The sequence below is a fragment of the Hyla sarda genome, chromosome 3 (genome assembly GCF_029499605.1).
Source record: "Hyla sarda isolate aHylSar1 chromosome 3, aHylSar1.hap1, whole genome shotgun sequence".
NCBI classification, from domain to species: Eukaryota; Metazoa; Chordata; class Amphibia; order Anura; family Hylidae; genus Hyla; species Hyla sarda.
Genome location: NC_079191.1, coordinates 289,525,784 through 289,551,160, shown reverse-complemented (window position 1 = coordinate 289,551,160; position 25,377 = coordinate 289,525,784). Strand labels below are relative to the sequence as shown.

Genomic DNA, 25,377 nt, shown 5'->3' with positions numbered 1-25,377 from the left:
CTCGATACATCAAACGAGCATCTGCTCACGATTTCAGGAGGCTGGATATAAGATAATGACCCGATGGTATAGGGTCCCTACGCGTCTTCATGCCATATGGCCAGAGGTGGATCCCGCCTGCTGGAGATGTGGGGAAGAGGAGGGCTCTTTTTTACACATTTTCTGGAGTTGCCCTTGCCTAAAGGTATTTTGGGATGGGGTAACCGCAAATTTGCAGAAGCATCTCTGGATTGACATTAGATTTCACACCTGCTCTGTTCCTATTACATCATTGTGCACTAACAATTAACATTTATAAGATTCTTTACTTAGCTTTTTGATTATGGCTGCAAGAGCATGCATACCTATCATGTGGAAGAAGACTACGGCCCCAACACGAGAATGTGTTTTTCTAAAGTAAATGACCTGATGTTATAGAATGACCAGGGAGTCAGGAGTTTTCTGGCGCAGAGAGGAACCATCAGACAGCCAAGTAAAATCATGGATTTATTAGATGCAACGCGTTTTGCTGCGCATGCGCAGCGAAACGCGTTGCATCTAATAAATCCATTGATTTTACTGGCTGTCTGATGGTTCCTCTCTGCGCCAGACAAACTCCTGACTCCCTGGTCATTCGCTTTTGATTCTACTCTTACCCAGGAGGGCTGCAGTGGACCTTCTTTCATATCTCTTCTGCTCTTAACCTTGTTGTGTGTGGGCGCACAACCAACTTCGGTAAGCGGCTTGGGAATCACCTTCCCTACCCCCACCTGCAAGATCTACTGATCCCGCACATGAGGTGCCTTCCTTCCTTTCTCCTGATGTTAATAGAAGATTTGACTGCAGGTATTAGAGGGGCAGAGACACAAGTCTATAGTACATGGCGGCCGTGTAGGGAGTTCTGTAAGTCTTTTTTTTTTTTTTCTCTGTTTTGGTCTTGTTTTCTGTTTTGTGTTTGTTTTGGTAATTGGAAGCACTAGGGGGGGAATCAGGCTGGTGGATAGGGGGCATGAACTGAAGGATTAGGAAGGGGAGAGGGGCAGAGGGTGGTCCTCTTCCCGAGGCAAGAGTGGATTAGGAGATATACAGAGAGGGGGTAATGGTGTTTATGATTATTTGGTATGAGTATTTATATATTGATGAAGATTTCTGACTTTTCTTTGTTTATCTTATCTCTATTTATAAAATTGTGATTTATATTTGTGTTGTTATGGAATGTTGATAAGGGGGAGGCCACTTTGGCAAATGTACCCCGCCTTTCTGATCCTTTTTTTTGTGGAAAATATAAATAATAAAGAGTAAAAAAAAAGATAGGAAAGCTGAGCTGTGATTGGTTGTTGTAGAAAAATCACTTTCTGCACCATGTTGAGATGTTGCAGCTGTGCTACAAATATACATTTTGAAAAAAAGGGAGGGACACCACAATAATACTTTGTGGTTTTATCTTATGGAATTCAATTTAATCTTTATGGTTTCCTGTTAGACTGTATAGGTAATTCTAGAGAGAAAAAAAATCCTTAAAGGGGTTATCCTGGAAAAAAAACTTTATATATATATATATTTATATATATATATATATATATATTATAATCAACTGGCTCCAGAGAGTTAAACAGATTTGTAAATTACTTCTATTAAAAAATCTTAATCCTTTCAGTACTTATGAGCTGCTGAAGTTGAGTTGTTCTTTTCTGTCTAAGTGCTCTCTGATGACACTTGTCTCGGAAACCGCCCAGTTTAGAAGCAAATCCCCAGAAAAGCAGAGATGTCAGCTTTTAATAGAACTAATTTATAAATCTGATTAACTTTCTGGAGCTAGTTGATATATAAAAAAAAAATTTAATAAAAAGTTTTTTTCCCTGGAATACCCCTTTAAAGAGTTTGCAGGTTTTAAGAAACCTGTTTAGAACAGAAATAGATGTATAAAAAAATATGTTTCCAACAGGTTCTATGTCCATTCCTCTGTTCTGCAGTAATGAAGTACCATCTAGTGGACTAAAGCACTTTAACTTTATTAGACTGATACAATAAAATGTGTATATTCCTGTATTGCGCCACCAGGAGAAAAGAACACTCGTTGTGTGTTGTGTTGCAGGTGTACACTTTGTCTTGGTGATACAGTAAGAAGGTCAGGGCCTCTAAACTTCCTTTATACTGAACTAACACTGCAGACCAGTGATCTCCAGACCTCCAGATGTTGCAAAACTACAACTCCCAGCATGCCCGGACAGCCAACGGCTGTCCGGGCATGCTGGGAGTTGTAGTTTTGCAACATCTGGAGGTCCACAGGTTGGAGACCACTGCTGTAGACGGTTGAGCCTCGAAGCTGTAGGAAGGGGAAAAGTGTATCCAATTCAGAAACATATGTTATTAGGCAGAAAAGACATTCTATATTTTAGCTGCTCTCTTGATTGAATGTGACTAGAACTTTGCTTATGCCATTTTTTTTTTAAGTACACTTAATAACATTTTTATGTAGAGCTAATGTATGTAATGCGTTGCATAGGTCAGAAGTTGACTCCCATTGAAAAATAAATTATGTTGTTTGGCCCATTATAGATTAAGGATACATTCAGAATACATAGCAGGGGCCTTTTCCTGTATATGTTCCAAAATTGCAAGATGTGTGTGAAAGATACAGTTACTATTATAAGGTCCATCAGTCTGCATGCCAGCGGGATCAACTTTGGGCAAAGTGCAACATGTATCAGACTTTCACTGGTCCATTTCAGCAAGCCAAGACTTCACTGAGCAAGGGTCCTAACAGGCAAGTCTCTATAGCTTTCCTACGCTACTTCCTCCAAGCAGAGAATTCCAGACAGTGCTATCTAGTATTGCTAACTAGTATGCCATCCAATCCATCTCTAGATTAGGCCAGTGACAATACCAGACTTTAGGGAGTAAAACAACAATCATAGACCTTCTCTGATAGCATGTCTGTTTTTAGCAAACTAGGAAGTAATAGTGCTCCTTTTTTTTGGAAGGGCTCTACATTGTGCTGTTTATCCTTTATTCCTCCTGAAAAAAAAATTGCATAAAACATACTTAAAGAGTACTTGTCACCAAATAAAACTTTTAATATAGTGTTACTTATTTAATTAGCAGACACTTTCCAATTTACTTGCTTTTAAAGTAGATCAACATAAATATGTTTAAAATGTAATAGAAAAAACGGCCACTAGGTGGCTCTGTTCTGATCCCTACCACAAATTTATACAGTGAGCTTGGTCTCCCCCCAGACTAGCAGGAGACCAAACTCAGGAAGTGCTTCTCTGCACAGAGCCTCACTGAAAGCTGTACGGAGCCTCACTGAAAGCTGTACGGAGCCTCACTGAAAGCTGTACGGAGCCTCACTGAAAGCTGTACGGAGCCTCACTGAAAGCTGTACGGAGCCTCACTGAAAGCTGTACGGAGCCTCACTGAAAGCTGTACGGAGCCTCACTGAAAGCTGTACGGAGCCTCACTGAAAGCTGTACGGAGCCTCACTGAAAGCTGCACGGAGCCTCACTGAAAGCTGCACGGAGCCTCACTGAAAGCTGCACGGAGCCTCACTGAAAGCTGCACGGAGCCTCACTGAAAGCTGCACAGAGCCTCACTGAAAGCTGCACAGAGCCTCACTGACAGCGGCACGGAGCCTCACTGACAGCGGCACGGAGCCTCACTGAAAGATACACAGAGCCTGAGGTCTTCTATTCATCACAGCACTGCAAGGATGTGGGGAGGAAAGTGGTCCGCCAGCAGGCTTCAGTGATGTCATGCATGCTGGGAAACCACTTTCTTCTGCTGGAAGATTGCAGTATGTGAGCAAGAAGAAAAGTATGATACAGAGCTTTTTAAAGCTCTGAAATTTTTTTGTAAGGAGTAGTTAGGGAACATAGCCTGAGTTAGTTTAGGAAAGTTTATTTGGTGAAGGGTACTTTTTAAAGTCAATTCTTTCAGTAGAAATGAAAAAGTCAGCACTCACCAAGTTCTTCTTTCTTCTTATTTCTTTATTGTATTATACTCACGTACATGTTAACAGGATGGGAGACGGTGCATAGTGGGGGGGGGGGGGGGGGGGAACTGACTTTTTAAAGTCAATAAGGCAGCAGACCAAATCAAATTGTTGGTAGCAAGCAAAAGTGTTAATTTAGAAAGCCGGTTATAGTAGCAGAATCAGATTTCCCTATATAGTGAGTTTTAGACTTTTTGGAGGTTTATTAAAACCAAGGCAGAGGAAGAGTTGACTAGTTGTCCATAGCAACAAATCAGATTGCTTTTATTTTTCAAAGGCCTTTTTTAAAAAGCAATTGGATTGGTTACTATGGGCAGGTGGCACACTTTTTTTCTTACACAGGTTTGGCTGGATCTCTCCCTTTGACCTTAACAGTACCAAAATGTTTTTGATATCTTTTTTATATTGAAATGTTTTTCTGACTTGCTGGCATCTTTTAGAAATTGGAATTTAACATCTATTGTAAGCTTTATTTTTTACTTGTGTATGTGAAAAGTGAACCTGAGAGAACATGAGTAGGAGTAAGTGAGGGAAACTCCATTTGTCATCATGGTTGTTTTGTACATTCCTTGAAGCTGAACCCCTGGATAGCCCAGACTTTTAAAAAGCATTGACGTCAAAGTACCAGATGTATACAATTATAGTGCCAGTTCAAAAGCTAGCTTACTGAACGGGAGGAACAAAGCACCTTGGATCTGGTAAAGAATTGAATAAGTTAGTTAGAGGTTAACCAAGATTTTTAATGACATACATTATATCTATTATGGCTCACCTCAAATAATTTTTTTTATTAAAATTTAGCTACTGATATTAAGCCACCTCGTAAAAAAAATAAAAAATAAAATAAAAAGCATTATATGAAATTAGAACTGTAACAAAAGAAATGGACTTCAGCACAATTTTTACTAAATTGCAGTGTACCAGAAGATTTATTCTTCTCTCATCCTAGCTAGAGCTAGATTTACTTTTTTTGTCATCCCAACTTTCCTCCAGTGCTAAAAATGTGATTTATTGAATTGCTGTGTCTTCTCTATATGTTACCATTTGGGATTGCATGAAAGTAGCCCATGTTTGCTATATTTATCGTACAAACAGTACTTATATTTGCATTAAATTTAATAATGATGAAATGCTCTAAATGATCACTAAATGCATAAACGAATAGTACAAACAAATAAAAGAAACTTTGGAAATTCTATTTCGCTTCACTTATCATGCCCCTTCACCAGACCCTGCCCATAGAGGTCTATGAAAGGGGGGAGGGGGTAAGGGGTAGTGAGGGCAGTGACTTTTCTTATTAGAGAATAATAATATAATAGATAATAAAAACACCAATTCCTTCTAAACCCATTCAGTCTGAAACTAATTTACTTGTTGCCCAAAGAAGTCTATGGAGAAGGGCTGGGGAGTAGGAGAGCGAGAGAAAGACACACACACAGAATCTGCTGAAAGCTCTAGTAAAGGTAATATCCTGCCCCAGTGCTGCATTCACAGCTTAGGCTGCTCAGTATTGCCTCTATGCTTTAATGGCCTCTATGCTGATGCTGTTCCTGAGAGTGTGTGCTATATAGAGAAACATGATCTCCTTATGTCATAGAACATAATTCTCCGTCCACCAGCTAAAAGACAACTTAATAGAGATGAAGCCTACAGAGGCAAGCCTGGTGAAAAATGCCATACACTAGCTGCAAAATATCCGTAAACATTGCCACTCTTAATCTACACACATCCCAGTTTATACTAAAGAGTCAGAATCAAAAACATTTTATATGTTGTACATCCTTATAAAATATTAACATTTCTAATATACTTCATGAAAAATTTGATCTCCTTTTTATAGCAATTGTGGCTTATAAAAAGACCACTAGGGGTCCCTAGAACATAAATGGCTGCAGCATCATTTTTGTCCCAGCTGAAGAACAAGCTGAGATGAAGTCCAGGAACGGGGCCAGACTAGAACTCCTCTGTACTCACTCCTGTCCTGTCTATCATACTCCTGTCTGAAAACAGAAAGGATTGGATAGCCTGCAGTGATTGCTTGAAGAGACCCAGCACATTAGACTCCGGGATGTTGGGAGTGGATGTCAGAATGAGTGGGCATCAGACAGAGGGATTTGTGTGCCAAATGAAAGCAAAATGCATAAAAAAAGACATCTGCATGACTTAGTGAGTAACATATATAAGCATTATTTGATATGCTTTAACCCCCTTAACGATCATGGACGTAAATGTACGTCCTGCTGCGGAAGTACTTAGCGCACTAGGACATACATTTACGTCCTGTATGACCGCGAGCATCGGAGCAGTGTTTGCGTCATACACTGCAGGTCCCGGGTGCTATCAGCAGCCGAGGACCCGCCGGTAATGACCGACATCCGCGATTGCGTGGATGTCCACCATTAACCCCTCAGAAGCTGTGATTAATACAGATCACGGCTTCTGCGGCAATGCGCATGTTAGGGTACGTTCACACGAGCGGATCTCCAGTGTATATTACGCTGCGGATCCACCGCTGAAGGACCTCGGTATGCTGCCTTTACAGGTGCCTGCTCGGAGCGGCAATCCACCACTACAAGCAGACACAACGTGATGTGCGAGTATATGTGTGTGTGTGTATTTGTGTGTGTATATATATATATATATATATATATATATATATATATAAATATCTCAAAAGGTATTTTTTCAAATATACTTTTTATTTCACAATAGCATGAATTGGAAACAAAATAATAAGCATACAAAAGCATGCATACTACATACAAGGATTTTCAAGACTTGAGTGACCAACAAATCTTGACAAAACAGGACCACAAGATATGCAGTGGTGTTGCTAAGGGCGGTGTTGACCGCACCAAGTGACAGAAACAGGTGGGGGACACCTTGTCCCAACTCACTACATGCCAGGCCCCAGCTATTACTTTTACATTTTTTTTTTATAGGCCAGTCTTCAGTCTCTCTCTCTCTGTCTCTCTCTCTCTCTCTCTCTCTCTCTTTCGCAGCAGGGTGACTGGTGTTTGTTCATTGGTGTATAGGTGGGAGCTGTCAGAGTACCCCTCTGTCATTCCTTCAGACAGCCACTGCAGCCCTTTCAGAGTACTGCAGTGGCTGGCTGGGAGATGAACAGACAAGCCCCAGTGACGTGCTATATGATAGAGGAGCACATAGCAGCAGTGCAGAGGGGAATATGTCTTCTCTGTCTGGTTGCTTCAGTGCTGCTATCCAACTTGTTAGTCCGCCGTGACGTCCGTACTGGTAACTTACTAAGAAGCATAGAACAATCCATGAATTGAAGCGCCGAATAAAACCAAAAGGTGAATAGTTGCACTAAAAGATGGAGACTGAGAACCACGGGAGAACAGGGACTGGGTGACTGTGATCCTTAAAGCCCTATGCTTTTATAAATGGCTGCTATGATTTTGTTAATTCTGCAAACTGCCGTTTGCAATTGTGCAACATTTGGGGGAGTAGGTAGGTAGGCAGTGCACTTCACAGTAAAAATTACATGTTACCTTAATTCTGTAGGTAATACAATTTTTTTTCAAATTCAGAAGAGGTTTTTATTAAAGAACCAATCCAATACATTACACATACAATAAATGCAAAAAAATAAATAGAGGTCCAGTGGTCGGGGGGGCCTAAAAGGACAAAAACACAATAACATGGTAATCATAATGAAGCAGTATAATAGATGCACAATGCGTTTGGAGTAGAGGAATAAATTAAGCAGTGTGGGTAGGGGGAGGGGTAACAAGGCAGATGTAGCAGATGCCAAGGAGCACCCAGAGCTGCAAGCAAGAAAGCCAGATAGGAAATTAACTTGGAGGAAGGGGCAGAGAGCTTGTCCACACCACTTGGAGCGCAAAAAAGAAAAACCTCAAGCACATTTCCAAAAACATGAATCCATAAAAGAGGGCAACCTGGAAGAAAGGGAGAGAGAGAACATAAAACATAAAGGACAGAGACCAGGGGGAGTCATGGACAGAAAACAAAGGGAAGGGAAGCACAACCAATGGGGAAGAGAACCGACAGGATGTATGCCGCTATAGAAAAAAGGAAGGTGAATATGAATGCGAAGGGACAACATAGCTGCCCAAGTATAGGGAAGCTGTCTTAGGGCCCTGTACCTGTGGGAGGAGCAAAATTGCTACCACGGGAGCCAGGTGGTTTCAATGTAAGCGGCATCAGCCGGGAGTATAGTCAGTAATTCTTCCATGTGTCAAGTATGAGCAATCTCAGCAAACCATTCCTCAAGGGTGGGAGGGTCCGTAGACTTCCACCTCCGAGGGATGACTGTCTTTGCTGCCTGAAGGAGGTGTCGCACCAAGGACCGTTTGTAACTCGCTTGCACCATGGGGAACATGAAAAGCAAGGTGGCCTCCGGAGTATGAGGGACATGTACACCTGACAATTCCGAGATACCTTGAACTGTGTGCCAGAATGGAGCAAGCGCGGGACAATCCCACCAGGTGTGCGTCATCGTATCCACTGCATCGCCACACCTCCAACAAGCCTCGGAAACGGAAGAGTACCAGCGATGAAGAGTCGCCGGTACTCATGCATAAGTCTCATAACCAACAGTATCATTTGGGATGCAAAATACCTCTGTTATAGTAATGTGAGAATTACTCCCTATTTCTTCTGGACAACAAATGTAATGTTTATCTTTGTATGACTTTTATACTGTTATGTATGTTTTTTTTACTGTTATGGAAAAAATGTTCAATAAAAAGATTGAAACAAAGAGTCGCTGGTACTCTGTACCAGTGGGACATGATTTGGTAGCAGGTTTCTTGAGCCTTGGTGGCAATCACTGCTTTATGAGTCAGGAAAAAACCAAGGAGAACATTTTACCCAGTTCAGTTTCCCAAGCACGGCAAAACGCCGGGAGGGACAGAGAGCTAGGGGACAGTAACAGGTCGTAAAGAATGGAGATGGAGTGTCTAGGGTACGATGATCAGACATGATAGCTTTGAAAAGATTGTGGTTTGACCTCTACATGTTTGATCAATATATTAGAACCAGAGCCACCATCTGTTGAATAAGTCAGTATATTTGTATCAGACATGATCTGGTTATGTGTGGATAAAGAAAAATGTCTATTGAGAGTAAGTTCACGAATATACTGATTCAAATCTAAAAATAATTTAAAGTGGCCGGGTTTGCTCACCGGGCAAAAGGATAAGCCCTTGGACAGAAGATTAATTTCATTTTCCATTAACACATAAGATGATAAATTAAAAAGTTTTACTTTTTCTTTTTGACTTGTAGGGCAGGACTCTGGGATCTGCGTGATTGTCCTCCTCTGCATCCTCTATAAGATCTTTTCTTTTTACAGAGGGTTTGTGTTGGGATGTCTTCGATGGGGGTGGAAAGTAATGAGTGATGTGCTGGGGAAGGGGGAGGGGTGTCACTGGCACAGGGGGAATGGTGTGTCTTTGAAGAGGAGCCGAACGGTAGTCTAAAAAAGACACTTCAAAAAGAGGTGAAGGACATAGTGGGATGGAGGAAGTGTGTAGAGACTGTGCGTCTGGTGTGTGACACGATAGAGAATTATCATGTGTAGTGAGTGCCGAGGAATTGAGAAGGAAAGAATGAGAAGTGATCGGATCAGAGGAACTGTGTGTGTCAGATGGATGGGGATGAGATGTGACCGAACAGGAAGACTGGTGTGTTGCAGATGGAAAGAGAGGAGCTAAACGAGAACAAACCATATTGTGACTGATAGGTAATGTAGAAAATTCAGTGGAAAGGGATGTAGAGGAAGATGGTGGGTCTGGTTCTAATATATTGATCAAACATGTAGAGGTCAAACCACACTCTGCGTTTTATCCCCTACACCACCGGGGCAATCATTTGGAGACATTTTATTCTGTTGCATGAAAATTGATGTCATGATTTTTAATACGGTTAAATTCTGTCATGACCACAGAATAAATGGATCGTCGAGCGATAGAGTTTCCAAAATAATAAACAAATTATCATATGCCCTGCTGATAAAGGGGGCGGTGTGACCATCCTCGACCGTGGGGACTATGTCCTTGAGTCCCAAAGAATTCTGTCAGACACAAACTATTATCAGGTTCTTCCATCAGATCCCTCTTTATTTTTTGAAATTTACACTAATATGATCAGGTCAGCATCTTGTAAAAATATTTTTGATAAAAAGGAATTGTCCTTTTTGACTGTGAAGCATTTTTCTCTTCCCCATTTTTATTATTTACACAAACTTCACAAAAACCCCATACACCCTTCCGGTCGACCTATAATTCGCATTTCATCTCTCACATCCAATCTGTCTCATTTTGTTGATCTCTTTTTACAGCCTTATGTTTTAACCTTTCCATCTTATTTGAAAGATTCCTCACAATTAATTCTTGAATTACAACACATCACTTTACCTCCATCTTTTTCTTTTTTTAACTTTGGATGTTTGTTCATTATATTCAAACATCAATACGGATTTAGGCTTAGATGTTATGAAAAATGTCCTTTTCAATGACAGTTCACTACATCCGGAACAAGCTTCCTTTTTATTACAATCCATTTCATTCATTTTAAAACACAATATTTTTTCTTTCAATGACATTATATATCAACAGATCAGAGGCTGTGCTATGGGGATGCGCTTCGCCCCCAGTTATGCTAATTTGTTTATGGGGGCATTTGAAGCAGTCCACATAGCACAGTCTCTGATCTATTCACCTTATATTTTATTTTTCAGACAATATATAGACTATTTATTCTTTCTTTGGACAGGTACAGAACATCAAGCAGAGGAGTTCGTTCGATCCCTCAATCAAAACACTTGAGGGTTAGAGTTTACCCTTAATTTCTCCCCCTCCACTATTCATTTTTTAGACTTGGAAATTGTTAACGACATGGGTCATATTCACACAAAAACACACTTCAAATCTGTGGACGCATGATGGGAGAATAAACTACCTTGCTTTTATCCATTCATGTGTACCATCTGTGTCCAGCGCCACGTTCCTTTTCGAAGCTATCCGTCTGATCTCTATACCTGACCGGCCGGCTGCGGACACTACCATTATATGCGCTCACCATCGTTGTGTATGTGGAAACACAACCCCTATAGGTGAGCGTTGAATTTGTATCTTATATACCTCACAGGTTTATCTTTTAATGCACCATGGAGCGCTGTACCCTATTTTGTTTGTTTTAGGGTACGATGAGGCAGTACAAAGGCGCTCAAAAGGCGTCAATTCACGGTGCAGCGCAAAGTGAGCCAGGAGAGAGGAGTAGAAGTGACGCAGTTGAAGATAGGCAAAGGGAGTCCATCGAGAGGACGACCTCGCCATCAGCAGGGTTTCTAGGGGTTTAAGCTGGCGCACAGCCAGGACGTGGCAAAAGTGGAGGGGATTAGACAGGGAGCCACCAAGAAAGGTGCCGTGTGGAGTAAGAGGTCAGGTAGGAGGTGAGCTGGGCTGGGGACCAGGTCCACGGCAAGGTGGCCAGAGCTTTAGGTCAAATATCTTGGGCTAGGCAGACCCACAGCTTGGAATTGGGATTGAGTGACCAGTCAAGGACACGAGCATGTACAAAGGCCAGAAAGTACAAGCGAGCAAGAATCCAGAAGGGTTTCGTAAAATTTGGCCGTATACCCATCAGGGCTCGGGCTTTTTCTGCCTGAAAGGTCCTTGACAACCAGGGCCAGTTCCTCCGGGGAGAAAGGAGCTTCCAGCGCCTCCATGGTGTCTGAGAAGAAAGAAGGAAACCGTGAGGGCAGGGGTGGGAAAGGGGTTAGGAGAATGAGATAGGTTGTACAGGTCAGAAAAAAAGGCATGAAAGGCGGAAGTGATGTCCAGGGTCGAGTGTACCACTGAGCCAGTATGACTGTGAATGCAGAGGATATGGACCTGAGCCATCCTAGTACGCAACGCCCTGCCCAGCATGCGACCACTTTTGTTCCCATATTCATAAAACCTACTCCTACCCATCTGGAGCCAGCGTCCCCAAGACCGATAAGCGTTTAAAGGGATTATCCAGGAAAATAAAGTTTTTTTTATAGATCAACTGGCTCCAGAAAGTTAAGCAGATTTGTAAATTACTTCTATTAAAAAATCTTAATCCTTTCACTACTTATGAGCTTCTGAAGTGAAGGTTGTTCTTTTCTGTCTAAATCCTCTCTGATGACACCTGTCTCGGGAAACGCCCAGTTTAGAAGCAAATCCCCATAGCAAACCTCTTCTAAACTGGGCGTTTCCAGAGACAGGTGTCATCAGAAAGGATTTAGACAGAAAAGAACAACCTTAACTTCAGAAGCTCATAAGTACTAAAAGGATTAAGATTTTTTAATAGAAGTAATTTACAAATCTGGAAACAAAAGAGGAAAAAATATGTGCAGCTCACAATTATATCACCAACCGAGGACAAATGGGTAATGCACCTATTAAAAATTGATATAAAATATTCCACCTCACAAGGGGCCCCTTGTGAGAAGAGTATACAATGACCTAAAATAGATGACCTGAAATAGACCATCACTGGTAACTAATTAATATCACAGAATGCACTATTAAACTGGAACAGTTAAAGACAAATTGCACTGAAATAGTGAAGGCAAAATATACTGATATGGACTGAAAAAGTTAAATACACTTGAATTGCCGGAAAGTCTCTTGGAAATCAGTCCTTTTCACTGGAGAGATGATAATATAATATTGTAACAAGTTCCTCTTAATGGATGGCAATGAAACAATGTTTGGTGTGTTAAACTGAGGAAGTATTAACGTTCACAGTTGCTAGTTTCACTGTGTCACTGTGTCAGGACAGATAACAGGCAGCTTTGTGGTACATTACCGGTCCTGTGAGCGGAAGACTCCCGTGAATCTGGATGGATCTAGCACTTGGATGGTCACTGCAGGTGGACTACCTCAGAGTCCCGGCGCTGGAGGGCGTCGGGGATGGACACTTTCAGAGGTGGTACTCGCTGGTGGAAAAGTCCTGCCGTGGAGACCAGGTCTGCAAAAGACCGGTAGTAAATGCCTCTGCCTCGTAAGGGTGGCGTGTGATGTCAGTGCCAGCAAGTGCAGGATGTGCTTTGATTCCAAGGCTTGCTGAGGATCCACTCCAAACTAGATGTAAATTATGGACCGGAGCGGCAAGATCCACAGGGTTGTCTCCGGACCGGACCAGCAAGGCCACAGAGGTATGTCCACATAGAATTTAAGTGCCAAGTGCAGTCAGTGATAGTCCGCAAACTGACTAGACTCGTTTCAGGGTATATAAAGGGACCCTTTCTTTAGTAGTCATAATTTTAACTGATCATACTCGCCATTTTATAGAAGCTTTGATCCAATCAGAAAATCACAAATGTTAGTTACCAGTGATAGTCTATTTTAGGTCATTGTATACTCCTCTCACAAGGGGCCCCTTGTGAGGTGGAATATTTTATATTTTATATACATTTTTAATAAAATCTGTATATCCTATTATAATTGAAGCACGATCCTTGTTTCCTTCAATTGTATTCATATAGTTTACCTTCCTTGAGGTCTGGGTATTTTTGTCTCTTTTTCTAATTTACAAATCTGTTTAACTTTCTGGAGCCAGTTGATATATATAAAAAAGTTTTTCCCTGGAATACCCCTTTAAACTCAAGCCTGGCTAGTTGCAGTTCCCTAAAGACTGATGGGGAAAGCGAGCGCTTATGTGGCATTTCAAGATAAGAAACCAGGTGAAGAGCATTACAAAGGGCCTGGGCCTTGCCCCTTTTGAGTCGGGAGCCATGTTTTAAGCACCTCCCATTGATAATAAGGGTCTGTAGGGTCAGAATCTTGATCGTCCACAAAAGAGGAAACAGTCGTGGTCAGATCATCCTGGCAGAGCGGATCAAGAAGCAGATTCGTTCAGTCTCCATGACCAGGTTGACCTAGTCAGAGACAGGAGGTGGAGAGAACCTCCCGGTGTAATCGGACCACAGAATGTTGCCAATAGAGGAGCACACAACCCAGGGTAAAGCATTATGTTGGTCCAGAATATAGTCTAACCGAATGTAGGACCCATGCGGGGAGGAGAAACAATTGTAGTCCCTGCCTGTACGGTGTTGCAAGCACCAAACATCAGTCAACTATAAGAGAGCAAGGGCACGCTTCATGTGTTTTATGTCAGCGTAAGATAGGCTGGAGCGACCCATGGAATTATCCAGGGTAGGACAGAGTTAAGTTCAGATCCCCACAGAGGACCACAGTTCCTGAGGCCACAGGTAAAACAGTCAACTAAGTGGATTAGGAAGTCCACCTGACCTTGATTAGGGGCATAAGTATTAACAACCATGAAGGTTATACCCCCCAGGGAGAGGCTCAAAACGACATATCGTGCTTGTGGGTCTAAGGTAACATTAAGGAACTGATGAACGAGGGACTTATGGGTAGCTATAGCAACCCCCTTAGCGTGCACCACTTGATTATTGGCACAGAACCAAACCGGATAGTACCTATTTTTAACTCCTTAAGGAGTTAAGAACTTAAGAACGTCATGTGTCCGCTCCCGATCTATAACGTGGGGCCACGGCCGGGACCCGTGGCTAATAGCGCTCGGCATTGATCGTGGTGCCGCGCCCTATTAACCCTTTAGACGCGGCGTTCAAAGTTGAACGCCGCGTCTAAAGGGAAAGTGAAAACATGCCGGTTAGCTCAGGGAGCTGTTCGGGATAGCCGCGGTGAAATCACGGCATCCCGAACAGCTTACAGGACAGCAGGTCCCTACCTGCCTCCTCGCTGTCCGATCGCCGAATGACTGCTCAGTGCCTGAGATCCAGGCATGAGCAGTCAAGCAGCAGAATTATCGATCACTAGTTTCCTATGAGAAACCAGTGATCAATGTAAAAGATCAGTGTGTACAGTGTTATAGGTCCCTATGGGAGCTATAACACTGGAAAAAAAAAGTGAATAAAGATAATTTAACCCCTCCCCTATTAAAAGTTTGAATCACCCCCCTTTTCCCATAAAAAAAAACCCACAGTGTAAATAAAAATAAACATATGTGGTATTGCCGCGTGCGGAAATGTCCAAATTATAAAAATATATTGTTAATTAAACTGCACGGTCAATGGCGAACGCGCAAAAAAATTCCAAAGTCCAAAATAGTGCATTTTTGGTCACTTTTTATATCATGAAAAAATGAATAAAATGATCAATCAATAAGTCCTATCAGTGCAAAAATGGTACCGTTAAAAACTTCAGATCACGGCGCAAAAAATGAGCCCTCATACTGCACCATACGTGAAAAAATAAAAAAGTTATAGGGGTCAGAAGATGACAATTTTAAACATATAAATTTTTCTGCATGAAGTTATGATTTTTTCCAGAAGTACGACAAAATCAAACCTATATAAGTAGGGTATCATTTTAATCGTATGAACCTACAGAATAAATAGAAGGTGTAATTTTTACCGAAAAATGTACTACGTAGAAACGGAAGCCCCCAAAATTACAAAACTGTTTTGTTTTTTTTTCAATTTTGTCTCACAATGATTTTTTTTTCTGTTTCACCGTAGATTTTTGGGCAAAATGACTGACGTCATTACAAAGTAGAATTGGTGGCGCAAAAAATAAGCAATCATATGTATTTTTAGGTGCAAAATTGAAAGAGTTATGATTTTTTAAAGGCAAGGAGCAAAGGATAGGGGATAAGATGCCTGATCGCAGGAGTCCCACAGCTGGGGGACTCCTATTACGCCCCCTCCCATAGGCTTGCATTGAGGGGTGGGGCGTGACGTCACGCGTCACCGGCCCTGCGGTCGACCGTAATCAGACCCGGAGCGAACACGCTCCGGGGACTGATTACAAAAGGGGTGCCGCGTGCATGATCGCGGGCGTCCCCAGCTGCGGGACTCCTGCGATCAGGCATCTTATCCCCTAAGGGATAAGATGTGTAAGCACCGGAGTACCCCTTTAACCTCTATATACCACACTGTCTATACTCTCACTCCCCCCTACCCTGCACAGTTGGCTATGTATAACAGTTTTGTCATTATTTATTTATGAGTTGTATATAGGGGAACCACTAGTCCAATTGGCACTTGCTTATAGAGGCTGCTGAGGCTGCCTGTTTTTACAGAGTGCCAATCTGACGGTAGGGAGGCAGGTAGGAATGCTCCGCCCATCATCTTAGCTGAACGGGCCTTGCGATCGCACCACAGAGGCCCCAATCAATCACTGAGCTAACAGCAACTATATTTTTACATTTTTGATGTCACGATCAACTTTGATTGTGGCATCTGAAGGGATAATCCCGGATATCAGCGATAATGGCGATGTCTAGAATTAGCGGTAAGTCCTGGCTGCTGATAATAACGGAAAATTAGAGAGGTGCAGTATATATTGGGGGAGGGTGACACCATTTTCTATTGCACCAGGTGATGCCAACCCTAGTAATGCCACCACAGATATGGAGAAGAATTTCCTCTCTCCTCATCTTCAGCACAGATCAAAACTCGGAATTGGAATATCTGTTCCTATTTCCGCTGGTGTGCTCTACCAGCCTGAGGTGAGCTTAGGGTTTTTGTTTTTTTACCTGTAATCTACAGGAGACTTACTGGTGAGGATGAAGGCTCTCATGTACTCCTTCATTCTCAGAGACATACCCAAATCCCTTTCCTGATCCTCAATAAAAGGCATGTGGGAAACCAACCCAGTTTCCTGCAGCAACAGGGTGTATGACATGAACAACTGATGTAAGGTAGCGGTGGATTGGTAAGATAGAGGTGGCATGCCTGATCTTGATGGAAAGTCTGTATGGCCTGCCTAAGAGATGTACTGTCCACACAGCATAAGAATAAATGGCCAATGAGTGGGAGATACCCGCAGTAAGGGAGATTGTGGGGCCCATCACTCTACATTCTCCACCCTTTGTTTGGAGTCCTTGTGATGAAGCCCATGAAGATTGATTGCAATATAGTAAGTTTGAAAGTCAGGCAGGTCTTAAACCCCTCTTGACTTTTGTTTAATCAGGTATGTATATCCTAGACATGAGAAGCCTATAGACTATTTTAACTCCTTAAGGACGTAGGGCATACCTGTATGCCCTACGCCTGAACCCGGTGTTTAAAACGGGGTCACGCTGTGACCCCGCATCACACCGGGTCGTCCCAGCTGCTAATCATAGCCGGGACCCTGGGCTAACAGCGCGCGGCATTGATCGTTGTGCCGCGCGCTGTTAACCTTTCAGACGCGGCGATCAAAGTTGAGCGCCGCGTCTGAAAGCGAAAGTAAATGCTTCCTGGCAGCTCAGTCGGGCTGATCGGGACATCGCGATAAAATCGCGATGTTCTGATCAGCTGGGACACAGACGGAGGTCTCCTCACCTGTCTCCGCGGCGTCCGATTGTCGATTGATTGCTCCAAGCCTGAGCTACAGGCTTGAGCAATCAAGCCCCTATCTCACTGATCCGTGCAAAGCTATGGCTTTGCAGGGATCAGCATAGGAGATCAGTGTGTGCAGTGTTATAGGTCCCTATGGGACTTATTGATTGAAATATCTGAAATATCTGCTCTTTCTCTGCTTAGTAGTCCAGTGGTTGATCTCACTCAATTGACTGCCTTTCCTGCATATGCATGAATACAGAGATGGCCATCAGTCATACTGCATACCAAGGACAATTGCTCTACAAGCATACTAGCCAACAATGCTTAACCTATTTTGTGATAGAACAAATTGTGACACATCTCACGATTTTTTTTAATTCTCTAACATTATTGCATTACAGTAACTTTCATAAAAATCATCTTTTTTACAGTGTTCGACTTCAATATACATAGTAAAAATAAGTTTATTTAAATCTCATAGTTATCCTATCTCATTTCTCGAACTTCCTTTATTTTCTCATGATAACTCTGTCCATGATACTGTCTTAATTTGAATATAACCTATCTTAAGTATAACTTTAATGTATATTAAAGGTTAGAGAAGGAAAAATAAAAAAATAAAAACATTTTTACCGTCAAAAAGTTTGAAAAAATAAAGTAACGATTCAAAAGCATAGTTAGAGAGAACCTGTCATCACCTGCACTCACCTGTACAGGGTTATAGTGTGGATTCTAACATCCTGCTCTTCAGGATATGGTAATGAGGAGCTTGAAGCAAGGTGTTGTCTGAAGATTGGTGCGTGCTAGCTTTTTCATTGTAATGCCTCCTCCTTCTGTACTGAGCCAGCTATGCTGCAGAATGGAGCTCCACTCTGCAGCATAATGACTGGCTGCAGCTACTGCACATGCAGAGGAGAGCTGTTATGCTGCAGAGTAAGGCTGGGTCCACACTACGTTTTGTCCCATACGGGAGCGCATACGGCAGGGGGGAGCTAAAAGCTCGCGCTCCCGTATGTGACCGTATGCGCTCCCGTATGTCATTCACTTCAATGAGCCGACCGGAGTGAAACGTTCGGTCCGGTTGGCTCATTTTTGCGCCGTATGCGCTTTTAAACCGGACCTAAAACTGTGGTCAACCACGGTTTTAGGTCCGGTTGTAAAAGCGCATACGGCGCAAAAATGAGCCGACCGGACCGAACGTTTCACTCCGGTCGGCTCATTGAAGTGAATGGCATACGGGAACGCATACGGTCACATACGGGAGCGCGAGCTTTTAGCTCCCTCCTGCCGTATGCGCTCCCGTATGGGACAAAACGTAGTGTGGACCCAGCCTAAGAATGAAGAAGCTAGCACACAGAGATCTTTAGAACTCCAGACATCACCGTGCACCAGGGCTTGGAAATGCCCAACCCCCTGAACCCCCCCAAGCTCCTCATTACCATATACAGAAGGTTGGTAAGCATGGTTTTCATCAGTGTCACCTGCACTATAACCTTGTACCAACAGGTTAGTGCACATGATACTGATGACAGATAACCTTAAACATCTCCAGAATGTTTAACAGCAAGTGTTGCAGACTGCACTATTCTTGCCTTCAAAAATAACAGAATCTCTGATGGAAAACCAATAACAGTAGTATGAACTGAGCCATAGTAAAGTATTGCTGCATATTAAGATATCTTCCATGTCATTTGCATTTAATATTTTCTGTATTCTTTCTCCAGACCTTATGTTTGTTCACACCTACTGGAACAAAAGGAGGACAGACTCAACTTATTCCTGCTGGACCAGTTGAATATGGCACCACAATAGCTGCCCATGTAGCCAAATCTCGAAATACTTTGTTACTAGAAAATATTAAAGGGGTAAATATGATATTTAAATCTGTTAGTTCATTTTTATTACTGCATGGTTTACGTGGCTAGTCTCTGTAATTGTGTCTCTCCTTTAATGTTTAGTTGAACTATAGTCTTTTTATAAACCAATCCTAAAGGTTACGGTTTAGAAGAGTTGAATAGCTTTTTTGCCAATTTGAAGTGGTCTAGTACCTTGTACTTTTAGTACAGTAGCTTGTAAGATTTTCCTTTTCCTTATGATACTGTTGAGTGTGAATAGTGAGTAGTGTATAAAATGTGGGGGTTTTCTAGTTCTACATTTATATTAAATTAATAAAATCTAAGATCCGAGAAACCTGTTCAGTTTAGATGATCATCTGTTCATGGTTTTATTACTCAGGCATTTGCTAGCCCCTGCTTACATTTATGAATATAAATGTCATGAGTAAAAAAAAAAAGGGGGAAAAAACCCCAGAAAACAAAGCATCTGAATTGCTGTTTTTTGGTAATTTCACCTATCAAAATAATAAACAAAAAATAATCAAAAGATAAGCTGTGTGAAAGAGAAAAAATAAAGGTGTTAAAGGGGAACTCCGGTGGGAAAAAAATGTTTTCAAAACTGGTGCAAGAAAGGTAAACAGATTTGTAAATCACTTCTATTTAAAAATCTTAACCCTTCTAGTACTTATCAGCTGCTGTATACTACAGAGCTACTACAGATACATTTGTGAAGTTCTTTCCAGCCTGACAACAGTGCTCTCTGCTGACATCTTTGTCCGTGTCAGGAACTGTCCAGAGCTGGAGAAGTTTTCTAAGGGCATATGATTCTAAACTGGACAGTTCCTCACACAGACAGGGGTGTCAGCAGAGAGCACTGTGTTCAGACAGAAAAGAAATCCACAAATTTCTCTGTTTTATGCAGCAGCTAATAAGTACTGGAAGGATTAAGATTTTCAATGGAAGTAATTTACAAATCTAGAACAGAAATAGGTAGCCAGTGGTACGATGAAAAAATCTGTTTATTCGGATCCCATAAAACCGAATGCAAGCAGGACTCAGCCAGGCAACCAACAACCAATATTCAGCGTGGACGCGTTTCGGGTATGCACCCTTTGTCTCAGCACATTGTAATTCACTATAAGAACAGGTTATATACGGGCATCTATCAGGGGAAAGGAGGAGTCAGGACAAATTCCATACTAATTAACCCACTCCGTTGCCTCGACAGATTAACCCTAACAAACACTTAAAGGTAAAACTTGTAAGTAGTAATAAGGTATTGTTGCACATAAAATTACACACAATAAATGCAATTATGGAACAATATAAATCCTATGTTAATAAGAAAAGAAAAAACATAAGACAAAGAAAAAAGAAAAAACTAAAATAGAAAAACTGCAGGGAAAAACAGGTGCCTCTATGGGCGCCAAAGCCTCACCATCCATCGCTAACATTTTTGTTTTCTGGTGGGAGTTACAATACATTTTTTGTGATGAAAATCCATTTCAACAAGATATAGCTTTTTTTTGGTAGATTTGTGGACGACGTGGTCATAATTTGGAAAACGGATCCATGTAACATACAAAATTTCATTGACTTCATCAGTAATAACCCTTTTAATTCATGGTTTACATTTGCCTGGAACAAAACTCAAGTCCCTTTTTTGGATATACTGTTAACAGCTGAAATCCCTCATGTTTGTACATCTACATAACGTAAAGTCTGTGCGGGTAATTCACTTTTAAGAGCAGAGTCTTGTCACCCTAGGCACACAATTGCTGCCGTGCCTGTGGGTGAATTTACCCGTGCCAAGCGCAATTGTTCCTCCCAATTGTTCAATAACAAATCTATTCTGGTGAAAGAACGCTTGACTAATAGGGGTTATCCCCCAAGACTAATACACAGAGCTTTAAATAAGATTTGTGATAAGGATAGGAAGGATTTATTGATCTCATCTAAATCTAAAAGTGGTAACAGAAACATAGGAACTAAGTGTCCTGATAATGATAAAGTTACCTTTGTTACTACTTTTAGTACAGAGTATCATGAAGTAACTAAAAGTGTAAAGAAGTATCTACCAGTTTTATCGCAGGATCCAATCTTGGCCAAGTTCATATGTGGAGGTTGTAGGTTTTCCTCTAGACATGCTCCTACTCTTGGCAACATATTGTCACCCAGTATGTTTTCTACCACCAGCGATATCAGCCCCACCTGGCTCCAGGTTAAAGGATTTTATTAGTGTGGCCTTTCTCGCTGTGTGGTATGCAAATATGCACAAGTAACTAAGGAGGTTGTTGCTTATAATACTAACCAATGTTTTCCTATACGCTCGTTCATAAACTGTCAGACTACGTTTACAGTTTATATCCCGTATTGTGCTGTGGGCAGCACAAAGCGTTTTTAAAAAAAGCGCATACAGGAGAACATTCGAGCCGCAGTCAATCCGCACCATGTGAACGCCTCCACTGTCTCTAGACATTTTCGGGACGTTCACGGTGGCGATGTCTCTGACATGATTTTCTGTGGCATCGAATGTATCCGTAAACATTTGAGAGGAGGGGATCGGGTTAGAACCCTACGAAACAGAGAGGCCTTTTGGATACATAATCTTCAGACCACTCATCCTAGTGGCCTGAACCTTAGAAATGATTTGATTCTTCATTATTAATTGGTTTCACTTTAAGGGCATTATTTACATTGTGCGGTTTTTCCCTGCGGTTTTTCTATTTTAGTTTTTTCTTTTTTCTTTGTCTTATGTTTTTTCTTTTCTTATTAACATAGGATTTATATTGTTCCATAATTGCATTTATTGTGTGTAATTTTATGTGCAACAATACCTTATTACTACTTACAGGTTTTACCTTTAAGTGTTTGTTAGGGTTAATCTGTCCTTTCCCCTGATAGATGCCCGTATATAACCTGTTCTTGTAGTGAATTACAATGTGCTGAGACAAAGGGTGCATACCCGAAACGCGTCCACGCTGAATATTGGTTGTTGGTTGCCTTGCTGAGTCCCGCTTGCATGTTTTTATGTTTTATGGGATCCGAATAAACAGATTTTTTCATCGTACCACTGGCTACCTATTTCTGTTCTATTGCCTATGCTGGAGTCTTCAGCCGTGTTGGGTGTCCTGAGAGCTGACAATCTCTATTTTTAATTTACAAATCTGTTTAACTTTCAGGCACCAGTTGATTTGAAAACCTTTGTTTTCTACTTGTTTCCACCGGAGTTCCCCTTTAATGTTGATGAGAGGTAGATCAGGAAGAGGTTAACCAACTGAGCATGATGCACTGTTTTGTCTGGAAGACCTATACATAGAATGTTACAGTAGTTCAGCTTGAGATTATGAAGGTTCTTACTGAGAGATCTTCTGGTGGTTGGAGTTTATTTTTCACAATGTTCTTCAGGGGGAGATGTGAAGATTTAAAACAATGGCAAATATTTAGTTTCTGAGAGACCGTTTCCCATCAACTATAACAAGACTTGATACATAGTCTGCTCTTAATTAAAGGGCTATGTTTTCTAGGAGCCGAGTTGATGGATTGGCCATTTTGGTGTGAGGCTCTGACCAAAAGAACTTCATTTGTATCCAAGTCCAGTTTTAGCAGTCAGTCAAGTTGTTTAAATTTGTTCTTTGAAATAGTTTGAAAAATAGAAAAATCGATGCATTGTATATTGTAGTTAATGGGTGTTTAGCATCTCCTGGTGTTTCACACATTCTGCAGGAAGCTTTGATTTAATTCATTGTCATTGATGTGTGTGATAAACTCTTTGGTATTGCTGGGTATCTATAGGCAGATGTTTTAATGGGATATTTCTAATAGTGTTATGATATACCACTAGGTCCCTTTGGCTGCTCTACAGCCTTGTGATGTTTCTGATCTCCTACTTGTAGGGAATTGCAACAAAGCAATTGAAATAAATGGGCCAGTGCTGCATTGTGAGTTGTGCATGGATGCAGTGGAAATCTGCTGGGAAGGGGCTGGCTGCAGTGCATAGATAGAGAAGTCAATGATATTAGACTGATATGATAGGCCAGGGTCTCTTCATATAATACAATAATAATCCTATAACCTTGGAGCAGCTACAGTTTGCAAGTTTTCAGTATGTTACTAAAAAGTCATAGCATAGAGTCAACAGTACTCATATAAAGTTACTTAGCATTGAAACTCCATATTTCTCCACTAAAGGAACTCCATAACAGTACATACTGCCAGTTAAATCACAATACATATATATGCTAAATAAGAAATTTTACTCTGCTAAAAACTGGGAGTTATGAATGGTTTAATAGCAGGCATGTAACAGACTATGCTTCACAGAATCGGGACCTAATAAGAAACCCAGACAAAAAAAATAAAAAACCCAGATACCCATTTCCTTCATCCACATCCTCTCCTCTCCTTTAATTACCTGATGGACATGTTTCTTTTTTTAAGTTGCACTAGCTGCTATGTACAGTGGGGCAAAAAAAGTATTTAGTCAGCCACCAATTGTGCAAGTTCTCCTACTTAAAATTATGAGAGAGGCCTGTAATTTTCATCATAGGTATACCTCAACTATAAGACATAATGATTAAAAAAAAAACATAAAATCACATTGTCTGATTTTTAACCTCTTAAGCACCCAACCATTTTACACCTTAGGACCTGGCCATTTTTTGAACATCTGACCATTTTCACTTTAAACATTAATAACTCTGGAATGCTTTTAGTTATCATTCTGATTCCGAGATAGTTTTTTCGTGACATATTCTACTTTAACATAGTGGTAAAATGTTTTGGTAACTTGCATCCTTTCTTGGTGAAAAATCCCAAAATTTTATGAAAAATTTGAAAATTTTGAATTTTTCTAACTTTGAAGCTCTCTGCTTGTAAGGAAAATGGATATTCAAAATATTTTTTTTTTCACATATACAATATGTCTGCTTTATGTTTGCATCATAAAATTGACAAGTTTTTACTTTTGGAAGACATCAGAGGGCTTCAAAGTTCAGCAGCAATTTTCCAATTTTTCACAAAATTTCCAAACTCACTATTTTTCAGGGACCAGTTCAGGTTTGAAGTGGATTTGAAGGGTCTTCATCTTAGAAATACCCCACAAATGACCCCATTATAAAAATTGCACCCCCCAAAGTATTCAAAATGATATTCGGTCAGCCTTTTAACCCTTTAGGTGTTTCACAGGAATGGCAGGAAAGTGAAGGAGAAAATTCACAATCTTCATTTTTTACACTCGCATGTTCTTGTAGACCCAATTTTTGAATTTTTACAAGGGGTAAAAGGAGAAAATGTATACTTATATTTGTAGCCCAATTTCTCTTGAGTAAGCAGATACCTCATATGTCTATGTAAAGTGTTCGGCGGGCGCAGTAGAGGGCTCAGAACCGGAGGAGCGACAAGGGGATTTTGGAGAGTACGTTTTTCTGAAATGGTTTTTGGGGGGCATGTTGCATTTAGGAAGCCCCTATGGTGCCAGAACAGCAAAAAAAAAAAACACATGCCATACCATTTTGAAAACAAGACCCCTTGAGGAACGTAACAAGGAATTAAGTGAGCCTTAATACCCCACATGTGTTTCCCGACTTTTGCATATGCAAAAAAATAAAATAAAATTTCACTAAAATGTGTGTTTTCCCCCAAATTTCACATTTTTGCAAGGGTTAATAGCAGAAAATACCCCCCAAAATTTGTAACCCCATCTTCTGAGTATGAAGGTACCCCATAAGTTGGCCTGTAGTGCACTACGGGCAAACTACAATGCTCAGAAGAGAAGGAGTCATATTTGGCTTTTTGAGAGCAAATTTTGCTCAGGGGCGTGTCGCATTTAGGAAGCCCCTATGGTGCCAGGAGAGCAAAAAAAAAACCACATGGCATACCATTTTGGAAACTAGACCCCTTGAGGAACATAACAAGGGGTACAGTGAGCATTTACCCCCACTGGTGTCTGTCAGATCTTTGGAACAGTGGGCTGTACAAAATTTTTAATTTGCCCAGCCCACTGTTCCAAAGATTTGTCAGACACCCGTGGGGTGTAAATTCTTACTGCACCCCTCATTACATTCCGTGAGGGGTGTAGTTTCCGAAATGGGGTCACATGTGGGGTTTTGTTTTTTTTTGCGTTTGTCAAAACCGCTGTAACAATCAGCCACCCCTGTGCAAATCACCTCAAATGTACATGGCGCACTCTCCCTTCTGAGACTTGTTGTGCGCCCCCAGAGCACTTTGCGCACACATAT

The 25,377-nt window shown here is 41.3% G+C and overlaps 1 protein-coding gene across 6 annotated transcripts in view; it reads left to right on the top strand.

The window, feature by feature from the left end:
- PDE10A (phosphodiesterase 10A) overlaps window positions 1–25,377 on the top strand; it is a 673,197-nt gene that overhangs the window by 513,452 nt on the left and 134,368 nt on the right. For all 6 annotated transcript variants that reach the window (XM_056566828.1, XM_056566831.1, XM_056566829.1 and 3 more), the window contains one exon: window positions 19,028–19,168. In XM_056566828.1, the coding sequence (XP_056422803.1) occupies window positions 19,028–19,168 (141 nt within the window). The remainder of the gene's footprint in view (window positions 1–19,027; window positions 19,169–25,377) is intronic.